The sequence below is a fragment of the Gopherus flavomarginatus genome, chromosome 1 (assembly GCF_025201925.1).
Source record: "Gopherus flavomarginatus isolate rGopFla2 chromosome 1, rGopFla2.mat.asm, whole genome shotgun sequence".
NCBI classification, from domain to species: domain Eukaryota; kingdom Metazoa; phylum Chordata; order Testudines; family Testudinidae; genus Gopherus; species Gopherus flavomarginatus.
Window position 1 is genome coordinate 139,331,794 of NC_066617.1, and position 15,664 is coordinate 139,347,457.

The window sequence follows — 15,664 nt, forward strand, 5'->3', positions numbered from 1 at the left end:
TGCGGCAGGTAAACAAACTGGCCAGGTCCACCCAGGGGCTTACCCTGGCAGGCTGCATGCCAAAGGTTGCCGATCTCTGCACTGAGTCCTGTTTGTACCCTTTTGAAGGACTCATGCCCTCTCCCCTAATTCAACATTTTGAATTAACACCCTAGCAGTATTTAAATAAACAGCCATTCCAGACCTTCCTAATGACATGTGGCTAATAATCCTGTTAAGGTTGCCACTAAAAAGGAAATATAGTATGAAAGGAAACATTTTAAATTAATCTCTCACCTCATTAGCAGCTGGAGGCTGTGACATTGTAACCAAATGCAGCCAGAAAGAGGTCCCAAGCATAGAAAACTGGCAAGAGAGGGCAGGGGGAAGTGTTAGTGACGGAAAAGTTAATTGATAAAAAAAAGAATCCAGAGACCTGCTGGTGGTGGGGCTGTCTTTTTACATGAGGGTATGGCTACACTTGGTATGGCAGTGCTTTGAAGTGTTAATGTAGTCGGAGCACTAGCGCTGGGAGAGAGCTCTCCCAGCCCTGCACGTAAACCACATCCCTTACGGGTGTAGCTTGCAGCACTGGGATCCGTGCTGCCAGCGCTGTGGCACTGATTACACTGAGGCTTTACAGCGCTGTATCTTGCAGCGCTCAGGAGGGTGTTTTTTCACACCCCTGAGGGCGAAAGTTGCAGTGCTGTAAAGTGCCAGTGTAGTGGAAGCAAATCTTCCACAGCTCTGAGTCAGAACCTGCCCCTTGATTCCAATGTTTAATATGGAAGGAGTTCCGTGCACTTTGTGATAAATAGGCCACATTTATTTTTGTTACAGCTGTTGCAGGTGTCATGAATTTGATGATTGTCATGGTTTCTAAAAAAAGGAAACTGATACTGATGTCTGTCCTTTACTTGTTAATTGGCCACTAATTGACTTAGCTGAACTTATCTAGTCATCCTTTTCTTAGCAAATCCATCCCCGATGCTATTTCCAATTAAAAGTGATTCCTTTGTGTATCTATCCCAGTAACCAGTGGGAGCTCCGTAGTGAGGGCTCAGGGGGCACTGCTTCACTCAGAACACTGGGAACTTGTAACCAATGGGTTTCCATCCCAGTTCCCTGTGCCATTCAAAGTTGCTTCGTTAAAGGAGTAATTCATCCACAGGAAGGTTTCTGTGTGAGACATCTGAGCCTGTGCTCAACACTGTGTGCTACTGATGTATATGTTGCAGTACAGTGATCTGCAGCAGCAGCAATAGGATTTCACTCAACAGTCAACTAACCGCACCGTGGCACTTCTCAAAAGTGCCCTTTGTCAGCAAGTACATGGAGCACGGAGGGAAGTTACAATGACCTGTTTAATATGTGGTCTCAGAGCTTCCCTTGCTAGCACACTATGTTTTTCATATTTAGGTGAATATCAAGCAGCCTCTTAGAGATGAAACCAATTTTGAAGTCCTGAAGTCCGGGCGCTATTACATTCTCTTCCTGGGCAAAGGAATCTCTGTAACCTGGGATCTGGCCATGGGTGTCTCAGTTATTTTGAAAGGACATTTCAGAGTAAGTACCTTTGATTTCCTTCTCATTCTCACTAGGAAGGTGCTCCTAATAGTCCCTAATGAATACATCTGGACAGATCCTTCTGGGGGAGCAAGGGAGGAATTCAGTATTCCGTATGTAGGCATGTTAATAGATTCATGTGAAACATCAGGCCCTCTCTCAAAAAGACAAAAGGCCTTTCTACTAATACACTGTGGACTAATATTTTTCTGTAGTGGTTCAACACTAAGAGTTCAGTTATGGTTCTTGGTAGGTTGAATCATGCTAGGAATGAAGAGGGAGGAAAAGCACTTAGGCATCATGCCCTCAATGAGGGCAAATGAAAGGGACAGTTTCCTCTGGGAGCTGGAGGGAAGGCATTTCTGAGCAGGCTTTGCTAGTGCTCCCCACAGCACAGTGACTTTCAAGGGCAGCAGGAGAAATGGGCCCATCGCTAAATCCATGACTCATCCAGACACACTCCCAGTAGAGTCAGTCAGAACAGGCAGTGGTAGCCAATGTCCCTTTCTTGATCCCTGGAGTGCTGGGAGACAGATTACTTCTGCTCCTCTCTGTGTCAGTATGGTGGGAATGGAGGCTGAAGGCCCTTGCACCTGCCAGGGGCAGGCATTATGTAGTCTTACATCTATAGAGCATGAGAATAAAAAGGTTCATTAACAAAACTCCATGTCAGTCTAAAGGTGGAGGTTTGATGTGTTTCTGTTTTTTTTTTCCCCCCTGCAAGGATCAAGTGTGTGGTCTATGTGGGAATTTTGATGGAATCCAAAACAATGATTTGACCAGCAGCAATAATAATCTTGAAGTGGATCCAATTGACTTTGGGAATTCCTGGAAAGTCAGTCCAGGTTGCGCTGATGTCAGAAAGGTGACTGAATGAACTGTGAAAACTGTTTACTAATGGTTACTACCTCAGTTAGGGGTTGGTGAATGGTTGTGGAGGAAATCAAAGAAATAAACTAACCCCTCTCCCAGAATTCACACCAAACTGGAATCTTTTCTGAGATCTGATAAATGTTGAGTTAACTTCTTTAAGTTTTCCAAGACCTCTGTGCTGCTTGGATTTGGACAAATATTTAAACCGCCAAATCATGTGATAGAGGCTGTTCTCACAGCATGCCAACCCAGATGCATGAGATCCAGCTATAACTGGAAATCACATTTGAGAGCCTGATCTCACAGAATTTCTAGCTACATTTCCAGAAAGGAGAAGTTCAGATAAACATCCAATTTCCCATCATCCTAACTTTTACAGGCTGTCCATTATGAGCATTTGCTGGCCCTCTGAGTTTTTCTGTATTTTTCTCACCTTTTCTGAACTGCATGTTCGCTCCTAGATTCCTATGATCATTGCAGAGTGTTTTTTGTAAGATGAGCAGAGATGTAAAGTGCAAGGTTTACTAGGGTACCACAAGTTAAGAAGATTCCTAGTAAATGAAGTGCATGGGAGCATGAGGTTCAGAAACAGAGCTATAACACTAGGGGTTGGAGTCAGGAAAACATAACAATCGAAGGATCATGGTAAAATGAGAACTATGATAGAAAAGGGAGAGAAGGCAGAGTCATGGGCCCAGAATTGGTCGTGGCTGCAATTTGCAGATTCTTTGTAAGTCACGGACCTACTCTTGCTCCCATCTAAGTCAATGGAAGTTTCAACATTGTCTAAAATGGGAGCAGGATTGGACTCACAATAGCTTCCTAAGGTAACAGCTTCCTAAGGTAATAGTTGTCTATGCTAAAAATAAGCATTTCTTTGCTTTGTTTCTCTCAGTCTCCCTAGGAAAGCTATCCCATTTGTATGTATCACTAAATGATGCACCTAGATAAGGCAAGCAGCATGTGTGACACCACAGAAAGAGCAGGGGCACCATCATAATATGTGAATGGTCTTCCAAGCACACTAAAAGGAGGCCCCCTTTAAAGTCTGCCAACTTCAAAGTCACCCATTTCCCAGATTCTACCCCTCTCCTCCTTATTCTCACAAAATGGCTCCCCAACCCATCCTACCATCATTCCCTAAAGGATGTGATTCTTCTCAATCCCCTTTGCCCATTGGTAGCTTCACCATTTCTCTAATTTCCCCCTCCAGTCCTGCCTTACTGGCTCCTCTCTTCCTTCTTTTTACCCTCCCACTCAGGACCGGCGCTAGGGTTTTGAGCGCCCTAGGCGGATGGCAATTTTGCCGCCCCGCGCGCTGGTCCCGCGGCTCCGGTGGAGCTACCGCAGCGGTGCCTGTGGAGGGTCCAGTGCTCCGTGGCTCTGGTGGAGCTGCCGCAGTGATGCCTGCGGGTGGTTCACCGGAGCCGCGTGAGCAGCCAACCATCCGCAGGCACGACTGCGGCAGCTCCACCGGAGCCGTGGAGCACCGGACCCTCCGCAGGCACCACTGTAGCAGCTCCACCGGAGCCGCCTGCCGCCCCCTCTGGCAAAACGGCGCTCACCAATTATTCTGGCGCCCTAGGCGATTGCCTAGGCTGCCTAAATGGTAGCGCTGGCCCTGCTCCCACAATGGGTGTCTCAGTGCACATCTGTAGTTGGCTTTTTTTTTATAATGGAGATATACCTATCTATTAGAACTGGAAGGGACCCCAAAGGGTCATTGAGTCCAGCCCCTTGCCTTCACTAGCAGGACCAAGATCCCTAAGTGCCCCCCTCAAAGATTAAACTCACAACCCTGGGTTTAGCAGGCCAGTGCTCAAACCACTGAGCTATCCCTCCCCTCCTGCCTGTGGCTGGTACCACTGGCTGCTCCCTGGCTTCAAAGTAGGAGCACTTCTTTCTGAGACAAGGTCCCTGCCCCATCCCCCTCCTTTCCCTTCCAGGCTAGCAGGAGGTATCAGGCACTTGGCAGCTCAGGCTTCAGCTGTACAAGCCTGCCTGGAACTCTGGGTAATTAATTACTCAAGTGACTAGCCCAGGCTGAAGCCCACGCTGGTGGGACTTTGCTGCTACAGGTGCCCGAGTTAGCTAGATTAAAACTAGCTCAGGTGTATCTATGCAAGGTGCCATCACACCTGGAGACTGCAGTGGAGACATCCTCTGTAGCTGTGCCCCTTGTCTTCCTTTTTCCTTACTCCTTCCCCTCATGGGCCAGTCAGGAATCTCACATTGGGTCTCTTCCCCCCTGCAGTGCTAGTGGCTTCTGTTGTGCTCTGGAACCCCAAGTATCCCAGTGGTGATGAGGCCCCAGGGTGGCAGCAGCAAGGTTACGATATGGGTGGTGGCAGTTGAAATATAGAATAGAGTGCAGAGGCAGCCAGCACAGAAACAGCAGCAGGCATTCGGTCGAATAGTATCAGGTCACACTGAGAGGCAATCATATTGCCACATCAGCTCAGATGGCTACAGTTCAGAGGAGCAGCAGCAGCATTAACATATGACTCAGGCATGCAGAATGGGAAGACTCTCTCATAGTGTTAGTAGCATGGGTGTGCTACACTCTACCCTCTGGAAATGAGGGGCTCATGCCAGTCTCCTTAGTGAAAAACAGAACGTGGCAGGCAGCGTAAACAGGTGTTGGTACTGATAGGCAGCAGCTTGACTCACAGCCTTGAGCAGAGACACTTAGCTACAAGAAAGAATAAAAAAGTGAGAAGAAACTGAATTAATTCCCTTATTGGTACGCTCAAATGGGAAGACTGCATTTGACTGCTAATAGTGGCTGGGCATGGGCATGATCTAGCACCACGTTCTCCTCAGTGCTGAATATCCTTTTTCGGGGAGGGAGCAAGAGAAATTTTCTTGCCAGCTGTGCTGAGACTGGCCAGCCATTCACTGTTCCAGCCTAGTAAGTGAGAGAATCCAGCATGTACTCTGCAAAATATCTCCGCAATAAATATTTTGCAGACCACGTGTTTTCCTTTTGCCATGCTGAGCTTGGGGTTCGGTTGGGGAATGTTGCACTCTCTCCAGTCACAGTGATGTTCTGTGTTTCTGCTGAAGAGAGATGTACCAATTCCAGTGAAAGCCCCCATTAAGTGATGTCAGCTGTCAGGCTTACTGAAAAGCTACATCTAGCCGTTTTGCAATGTGGCTATTTGCTCCAGGTTGAACTAAGGTCACCAAACTGATTTCTGAAACTTAAACTACAGTTTAAAAGCCATAAGGGGTAGAGACAGAGAAAACTCAGTAGTAGAGTTGTTTGAATAACTGATTTTGTGATTTTGCTGACAGTTCCAAAAAATCATGAGGAAAAATCACTTTGGATAGACCCCCACAATTAAATTTTTCAATATTTTTCGGTGCATTGAAAAGTTTAAAAAAATGGTTTGAAGAAAACATATTGTGTAGATTTTGCATATTTTTTGTTTTTGCATTAAAAAAATATAAAATAGAAGGAAATTTCAAAACAAGTTTGTTTCAACCTGAAAAACCAAAACCATTTAATTTAGAAATGACAGAATGGAATGGTTAGATCTTGTTGGAATTTTTTTTTTTAAAGTGAACTATTTGGGGAAACCGACATGGACTTGCAAAATATTTTGGTGTTGCCAAATCTGCATTTGTCACTGACAATTTTCATCCAGCTCTACCTATGAGGTGATCTAGTCTAGTCTATACTCTGCCATTGCCATAATATTTCCCTTTAGTGTGGCAGGTTAAAGCTTTATCCAATAAGCAAATAGTTTGTTGTGAAAAACATCTAGTGTTAAGAGCTGGCCATATATACATGATTAAGAGAAAATACTGATGTTCTAGGGTCAGGGCTAACATGACAGTCTCTGCTTGTCTCCTATAACATTAAGGTTCCTCAGGGACAGACTATGACTACTTCATTATGCAATGGCAACTTAATGAAGCAAATGATGGTGGAAACTTCATGTAGCATATTGATCAGTGAGCTCTTCAAAGAATGCAAAAAACTGGTAAGTCTTTTGTCATTCCCTCCATGTCCTTCATTTCTACGTGGGCTGTCCTGAGATGCTTACACATGTGCGACCTGCTAATCTGCCACTGCTTGAGAGAGCATCCCAGATGCTACCGTGAGAAAGGTGATGCTTGCAGTGATTTCACAGAGGAACTGGCTGAGATCATTTGCCTCTACTAGTATCCTCTTGCTGAGAGTAGCCAGTACTAGTTGTTTCATGGGAAGGTGCAAGGCACACCTCTGGTGGACAGTTATTAAATAACAGGCCCACGAAGGAAATTTCATCTTCACCCTCAGACAGTGGTTGGCATCTGTTGTTTTTAGTATGTGGATTTATGCCTTAAAACAAACAATCCCTGCCCCCACCCACAAACAAAAAATTGATTTAATTAAACAGTGGATGTTCTCATTACCATATAAATGTTTATTTTTTCTTGAAAACTACTGAGCTCTCTGCCTTATTGATATATTGTGGCAATGTGTTAATTGTGCACTATGCAAAAAAGGCTTCCTTTTATCAGTTATATATCTATTGCCTTTGTTTCACTGAATATCTTCTCATTCTTATATTGTGTGAAAGAATAAATAGGACCACTCCATTTACTATCTCTACCATTCATTATGTTCTTATAAGGTAGTCTCCTTTTATTTAGTTCCTCTCTAAATTAAACAGTTCCAATCAATTTCAATCTCTCCTTATACAGAAGGCTTTCCTGCATCTTATCATTTATTTTGTCAGTCTCTGAATGCGTCTGTTTCTATTAGATCCTTTTTGAGGTAGAGTGATGAAAACTGCACCCAGTATTCCACGGCAGTATTCCATAGCATGATCATATTTTCACTAGCATACTGATTATCAAGTTAATACAATATATTTATTGGAAGCTACATTCAAACTTGCCTCCACAGTATCACTTTTAATATCATGAATGGCTAAATCCCTTGGGCCTGATCTAAAAGCCCATTGAAATCAACTTTGAATCAGCCCCTTTTTGTCTTCTCTGTTCAATGTAATAACTAGAAGGCTGAAAAAAAAGGAGATCAAGGAATCAAATCTTTTCTGTCGCTTTCATTATTGTGGTATTTAATCTGATAAACAATAGGAGCGGCTAAACTTTGTAGATTGAGAATGAAGAGTCCTCATGCATGCAAGTACAAGTCACTTGCCAGACTTGTCTGGGTATATCTCATTTAATTATTTCCCTGCCATTGCAGAGACCTTGGGCACTGCTTAGGGTGGACATATTTCCCAAAGGGAAAGCGGGACACCACATGGAGCTGGGCCAGGCCACGCACCCGTGCCCAGCCCCACTATTCCCCATGCACGGGGCTGACCTGAGTCGCTGGTCCGAGCCCTGCTGGCTCCCACCACCCCCGCATGCGGAGTGGTATCGCCGCTCACCTGAAACCTGCCTGCCTCCGACATGTTGTTCCCCCCCATGTTCCTCTGTACCCCGCTAAGGGTTCACACCTCACTTTTTTGGCAAAAGTGGGCATTTATCCCATTTGCTCTTGCCAACTGATGATCAGTTGGCAAAAGCAAACGGGACAAATGCCCACTTTTGCCAAAAAAAGTCAGGAGGGCCGGGACACAGCTTAAAAAAAGGACTTTTCCCGGCAAAAACGTGACGTATGATAACCCTAATATTGGTGCAACTTGGTCCCTTCCTATTCTGTGCCTGAAGCACATATGAGTTTAGTCTCCTGAGAGCTGTAATACTTTGGTCTCTTTTAGGTTGTTTGGTTTAGCATGCAGGTGCTGGGTAGTGCTGGTGGCCTGTGATATACCACAGGTCAGACTGGATGATTTGGTGATCCTTTCTGGCATTAAACTCTATTGCTCCTATTTTAGAAATGAGAACTTTTATTTTTCACTAAAGGGCCTGGATCTCATTTACACTTAGGGCCTTTTACACTTCTGTGACAGCGTGACTGTAATTCACACCTACTTTAAGGCCTTGTTACACTGTTAGGCTAAGTCTACACTAGGAGGGGAATCGACCTAAGACATGCAACTTCAGCTATGTGACTCTTAGGTCGATTTACCTGGCTGTGAGGACAGCGGCGAGTCGACCACTGCCACTCCCCTGTCGACTCTGCTTCCACCTCTTGCCACGGTGGAGTTCCGGAGTCGACGGCAAAGCAATTGGAGATCAATTTTAATGTGTCTACACTAGACACGATAAATCGATCCCCAATTGATCGATCACTACCTGCCCATCTGGCGGGTAGTGTAGACATACCCCTAGAGAGCTATGAAAGAGGCATAGTATAAAAAAGAATCAGGTCCAATATGGTTAAATATGCTTTTATATTTCCCATAATTTAATGGTTCCTAGGAACTGTAGAGTTTGCTCAAATGGTTGGTTACATTTCATGTCCTTGGTCATGACCGTACTCCCATTAACATTAATGCAATGGCCTCCAGTGACTCCAGTGGAAGTCAGATGGGGCACCAAATGAACAGGCAAATGATATCACGGGCAAGTCCATCTAGAGGCAGGAAGTGCATGAAATTAGTTTATACTGTGTAACTCTCCTTTTAGGTGAATCCTGAGCTGTATATGGATATCTGCATGTATGATACTTGTGCCTGCGAATCAGTTGGGGATTGTGCTTGCTTCTGTGATGCTATCGCAGCCTATGCCCATATCTGTGCACAAAAAGGTGCAGTTGTTCATTGGAGATCACCAACTCTGTGCCGTAAGTACCGGATAGCTGAGTGAAACACCTAGTAATGGCAGGAGCTACTGCAGCAAGGAAAACCAAAGACATGCTAATTTTTAATTAGCTGATGGCTCAGCTAGAACCCATTTTCATTAAATCTAGTCCTTCTGCCACTGATGTCAGTAGGAGTCCTGCTGTTAATGTTATTGGGGACAGGACTTGGCAAGGGTCCCCAGTACTGGGCATGCAGAATGATGGTTCCTCAAGGTAACCCTTTGTCTGCTACATTTCCATGCACTTCCTATTTCCATGCACACCTTGAAAAAAGATGGGGATCACTCCTTTCATTAGGGAGACATGATAGACGTGGAAGTACAAATCTGAACTCAGGAATGGAATGTTTGTTAAATTGAAAGTGAAAGTTAATTCCTAGCAATCATTTTTAGCAACGGACAGTAATATTGATCACAGCATAGGTTTGAGTGTATGAAAAGAATTGTGTGAATATGTGGCCAGACTCTGGTGTGCCTAAAATAAACACTTCTCTGGCAAGTATGGCTATATATGTGACTCCAAGCCTTCTGCCTGGGCTCCAAGAGCCATGGTGAATGCAATCTGAGGTGACTTTTTTAACTGATTCTTTTTATTGCATAGCACAAAGTTGTGAGGATCTAAATAAGCATGAATTGGAGTATCAGTGTGAATGGAGATATAACAGCTGTGGACCTGCCTGTCCAATTACATGCCAGCACTTTGAACCTGCGGTGTGCCCTCTGCAATGTGTAGAAGGATGCCATGTGCACTGTCCTGAAGGTAAACCCACTGTCTTCTTTACACAGTTAGTTAGCATTTGCTGCTCAGCTCTTATCGCTTACTGGTATCTTTGTACTTTTTTTCTCCCTGGAACAGTGCATGAAATGTTTGTGTTTTTTTTTAAGACTGGAAATAAGCAGATTTGTAAGATTAATGACTGTGAAATTTTCATATGCAAAAGTTAAATCTTTAACAATCTTACTGGTATGCTTGCGTCACTGTTTCCATCAAGGTAAGAAGATGGTGACCAGATGTTCCAGTTTACTAGGCTCATCCTGGTTTTCTGGAGCTGTCTGGAATGATTATATTGAAACCAGGGTTTTGACCAGTTTTCAGTGGAATCCTAGGGCATCTCACCTGGACTTAACTTCCTGTGTCCCATATTGTTCCTATTATCTGTGCTCCACTGGCCACACAGTCAGAAATCTCCCTTTACACCTTTCAGCTGTTCAGAGTCAGGAATAGTAGTGAAACTCACTCTAGGGTTAGAACTTCTGAGAGGCACGCAGTGCATTGAGGCCATGGAGGCACTGGATGGACATTAGGGAATGGAGAGAAACATTGTGGGCAGAGACAGCAGAGCTTTTAAAGGAGGATGGAGCAGGGAGTGGGAGAGGAAGATAGGAGGAGAGCAAGGAAGGCAAGGGAAGGGAATGGAAATCAAAGGAGGGAAAGAAGACTAAAGAGGAGGAAGAAAGAGGTAAAATGGAAAGGAGAGGGAAAGTGAGAAAGGGTGCAGAGGATAAAATGAGACAGAAAATTGAGAAGAATAAGTCAGAAGGGCAGAGAGTTGAGAAGAGTAGGAAAATATGTGTTGTAGGACCAACAATCACAAAACCAATCCGTTCCCCCGCCCCCTACACCAAGTCCCCTGTGCGCACACAGAGCAGAGCCATCAATCCAGGGAGCAGTGAGAGCAGAATCCACTAGGTATATCTGTATGTAGTATGGTGTTTAGCACTTAAATATCAGGGCAGGTCCACACTACTGCTTAAGTCGATCTAACTTGCATCGCCCAGGCCTGTGAAAAAGACACCACCGTGAGCAACACAAGTTACAGTGGCCTAAGCGCTGTCCAGGCTGTTCTTTGTTGGCGGGAGATGCTCTCCCACCAATATAGCTTCCGCCTCTCATGGGGGTGGATAATTATGTGGATGGGAGTGCGCTCTCCCATTGGCATACAGCATCTCCACCAGATGCTCTACAGCGGCCCAGGTGCATCAGTGCAACTGAGCTGAAGTAGTGCTTCTAGTGGAGACCTGCCCTTAAACTGACAGATGCCCTAGTAATACCTAAGATGAATAGTCATAATGGGGAGAAAATGATAAATCACCCTACGAGGATGCAGTCAAAAATGCCCAAAGGGACCAAGAAAAATCAGTAATGTGGATGTAAAAGGGTAAATGCCATTTTCTTCTGGCACACCTGGTTTTTAGTCTCAAAAAATACATTCACTCTGTGTGTAGCATGAGCTACTACATATAATATGCGCTGGTGTTAGTGTTTTGATAGTATCTCAATAAAAATGCTATGGAAGAAAATAAAGATTTACTTGGTGTCAAACTAACAGCTAGTTTAATAAGAAGAGCATGTTCTGAACCTTTGAGCCCAATCCAAGTATCATTGATCTTGTCATATTTTTAAAGCCGCTAAATACAACAATCAGCTTAACATCTGCTTTGCAACTTATAAAACCCTTCTGTGCTATTTTAAAACAGGAAAAATACTTGATGAACTATCCCAGTCATGTATTGATCCAGAAAGCTGTCCTGTATGTAAATTAGAAGGTGTCAGGATCCCCCATGGAAAGAGGGTTGTTTTGAACAAAGGTGATGATGAACATTGTCTATCATGGTAAGATAACAGATTTTTATTCAACACTAGTGTCTTTTATGGTGGCACAAATGAAGTGCATTCTCATGAATATGCTGTGGATGTAGTTTTGAATATACTATTATGGGCCTGAATATGATGCCCTTTTTCTTGCACAATAGAACCTGAAATTTTCAAACAAGACTAAAGATATTAGGTACCCAAATTCTATTAAAATTCAGTGGGAAAGAGGTATAAAACTCTACAAGATTGCTTTGAAAAATCAAGCACTACTCCAAAAGTCATTCTGTTGACTCCATTTTTGGAATAAGATACTATTCAACATGAGTAAGGTATCAGAATTTGGCCCTATCTCAATACTTTAAAATCCTTTATAAAATTAAGGATATGAATATGTGATCTCTGTAGAACTCCATCAAGACTAGTAAGTGCTGGAAGATTATGCTGTGTAACTGGAAAAGTAACTTCCCCAAGATTTACTGAAGGTATTCTAGGGCCCAATCCTGTAAGTACTTGCAACCTGGCTTAATGAAGTCAATGGGATCATGCATGGTAGGGTAAGCACTATGCAGAACCAGGGCCTTACATTGCTTTGAGGGAGGAACTCGCTATTTTTGTGTCCTGTATGGTAGCAAGGTGCATAAAAGTATGAATTTAGCTCTCTAGCATCCATAATTTTGGCATTCTTCAGATACCCAACCCTTTGATGGATGGATACTTCCATTAGTCAGGCATAGTACTGTAAATATAAGAATGTTTTCCACCACATAATTTGCCCACATTTAATAGAGGTGGATGTAGATCTGCAAAAGCTATGGACTCGGACTAAAACCCTAGATCCAAACACTCTGAACATTTTGAAAGTTCAGACTGGGTCTGAACTTTGAATTTCTGGCCTGTCACTGGTAGTAACTAACTCTGTTTATAAGCCCCATGGAGTTGGTTCTGTTATGTTGATTAATTAAGTAATGTATTTTCTTTTAACAGTATAAGTTGCAAGCCCTGAATTCCATCAAAAGGTCAAAAATGCATCTACGTAAACCAGTTCCCTAATTTTCACAATACTTAATAATAATTTATCTTTAATGCTGATACACTAACCACCACTCACATAAGGTTTTAGAACATTATGTAAACTTACCTCACTAGGGAAACATCTTTGCACATAGCTGTCACCTAATTTAGATGCCTACACCATCTGTACAAACAATAGAAAATATTGTACAAAAATGAATTTTATAGCAAATATCCAAAGGAAATTGGAATCTCATTCACAAAATATTGCATTAGGATTAAAATAATAAATCATATGTTACAATATGCTAAATGCCAAAGGGAGTTGTGAATTCTTCAATTAAGAAACTAAAATCAGCATAAAAGAACACAGCCTTGGGAGAGCTTGAATTTGGATGTCACATTTAATGTGCTGTTTGCTGTGAAAAATGGCATCTTCTTACTTAATAGACTGCTCCCTGGGTTGCTTTCATTAGTGAAGAAAATAAGTGTTTACTGCCCATCATTCTAGTTAACAGTGCAAAGCTGGCATGGCTGAGGGGGAAGAGGCTGCAATCCCTCCCTTCACTTGCATATTCAACAGACTTATTTACTAAGTTCCAAACAGTTATGCTTGTGCAACCACATTGAAAACAGCAAAATTTCAGAGGAGCCATTGAGGAAAGAATTTGGCCAGCCCAAGGAAGCTGGTGGTGATGTCTGAGAAGGAAAGAATTCAGCTTGTCTCTCAGATCCCGGGTTGGAATTTGAAGCTCTGACTGTTAAGTAAAAGATTTGCTTTTTCCTATAAACTGTACACGATTTCTCATTGAAATCATTGAAAGATGACAAAGGTAGAACCACACGATTCAATTTTTAGTGCAAATTTTCAGAGCAAAATCATAATTTAAGGAGTATGGACCAGATTCTGATCTCAGTTACTCCACTTTAAATCCTAAGTAACTCCACTGAAGTTATGTTTTGTCCTTGATCCCACACAGTATATAAAGCTCTCATTGCCTAGAGTTATGAGCTAGAAGAGTGTCACTCCTCTGTTTTAACAGTGGGGGAAAATGCCAGCAGTGTGTCTATAGTGATATCTTACATACTGTGGTGATGAAAGCTCTAGAAATAACTTGAGAAAGATTACAAAAGTATTTGAATCCAAAAAGTGCTTTGTTGCTGGTCCTGCTGTATTCTGAGGTTTGACATACCTCTAATTTTTGCCAGACTATTTTGTCCATTGCTATTATGAATGATCTGAGTAGTTTTGGAACACCCATTCAATTGTGCCCTTCATAGTGGAGATTACTGAGGAATCCTGCTCAGTGTATTCTGTGCGTTATCAAATATCCCAGTGCATCAGATTCAACAGGTAAAGAATTTTGAAAATACCATAGTTATAGCCTTAATAAATGTAAAACCAAACCAAGAACTTCCCAGCTGCCCAGATTCTTCAGAAAATCCTGAATTTTCTCCATCTTTTCTAGTATCTCTTGTATTTCTGGAGGGACAAATGCCATTTCACACATTTTTCCCTACTCTCTGTCTCCTACTGTCCAGTAGACTTGGAAAAATACATTAAGTGGTACTCCACTAGCCTGTGCTTGGGCTCAGGAGTGCACCTTCCTCAGTTAGGCAGAAAGAAGAGAGTAGAACAGATGGATTTAGCAATGTAGAAGCTGCTGAAGACATGCTAAGGGAGCACAAGCAATCTCCTGTCAGGCTGTAGATATAGAAGAGGGGCAGTAGATGGAAACACTTATGTGGGGGAGAGAGAGTTGAAGAGAGAGGAGTAAGGAAGAAATGGAGGCCCATAAAGAAAGTGGAAAAAAAGATGGGAACATGCAGAGAAGGCAAAAGTGGGAATGTGCCAATGGATATGAGTGGAGGGAAATATTTGGAAAAGAAGAGGAGTAGGAAAGAGAGTAGGAGTAAGGAAGAGAGGGCAGCTCCTACTTTTTTTTGATAGAAGGGAAGAGAAAATGGACTGAGAGAAAGAGAGAAGAAAAGAGCTAGAAGAATTTTAGTACAAGGAAGAGGAGAAAAATAAGGTTAAATAAAAAATACAGGAGCAAAATACACATGGCAAAATCTGAAGTCAAGATAATAAGAAAAAGGCATTGTGTGTGAGAGAGAAATAAGAGTAATAATAAGATCTAAAAACACAGGAAGGGGAGCAAAGGGATCCAGGTGAATTTAATTGATTTCATAATGACAATGGCAAAAGGCCAGAAGAATTGGATGGTTTTCTATGTACAAATCTTCAGTTTAAGATTTCAGGTTTGAACAAACCTATGACACGAGGCACAGTCCAGAGGGCTTCACTCTGGAAACAAAGGTGTGTTCTTAATTCAAGTTAGCTAACTTGAGTGAATTAACTTGAGGTATAATCCTATTGAAGACAAGACAGTGTGCAGTTTTCACATGAGTTAGCAGGTCAAGGTAAACCCTTGACTCCCTCAAAGTCTTTAACTCAGCATACTAACTCATGTCAAATTACAAACTGTCTTGTCTTCAATAGGATTTTACCTCTAATTAGTTCACTCAAGTTAAATAACTCAGGTTAAGAATAAACCTTTTTTCCTAGTGAAGATACAACCAGAGGGTGCAAATCAAATCTACTGGCCATGTTCACCAGAAGTGGTGCCTACAAATCCCATCGACTTCTATGTAGCCCTCCACTTGGTGTCATGTTTCCATGATATGATGAATGTTCAGCCAAAAACAGCTTTTCACATGCTTCCTGCTTGCATACATTAGTGTATTTCTATAAGTAATTATTCCATTATTGGGTGTCCCAGGATTGCTGCAGGAATAAGGAGATTTTCCCACTATGCATAATTTGCCAGGTAGTACCCTTGGTGGCAGTTTTCTCTCCTCTGAAGCAACAGTCATAGAGTAGTGAGCATGGTAGGATATGGAACTTGAAAGTCTATTGATCCAATC

The 15,664-nt window shown here is 42.7% G+C and overlaps 1 protein-coding gene across 3 annotated transcripts in view; it reads left to right on the forward strand.

The window, feature by feature from the left end:
- VWF (von Willebrand factor) overlaps nucleotides 1-15,664 on the forward strand; it is a 250,196-nt gene that overhangs the window by 117,814 nt on the left and 116,718 nt on the right. For all 3 annotated transcript variants that reach the window (XM_050965078.1, XM_050965096.1, XM_050965087.1), the window contains exons 22-27: nucleotides 1,399-1,545; nucleotides 2,270-2,410; nucleotides 6,288-6,407; nucleotides 8,956-9,112; nucleotides 9,731-9,889; nucleotides 11,608-11,743. In XM_050965078.1, the coding sequence (XP_050821035.1) occupies nucleotides 1,399-1,545; nucleotides 2,270-2,410; nucleotides 6,288-6,407; nucleotides 8,956-9,112; nucleotides 9,731-9,889; nucleotides 11,608-11,743 (860 nt within the window). The remainder of the gene's footprint in view (nucleotides 1-1,398; nucleotides 1,546-2,269; nucleotides 2,411-6,287; nucleotides 6,408-8,955; nucleotides 9,113-9,730; nucleotides 9,890-11,607; nucleotides 11,744-15,664) is intronic.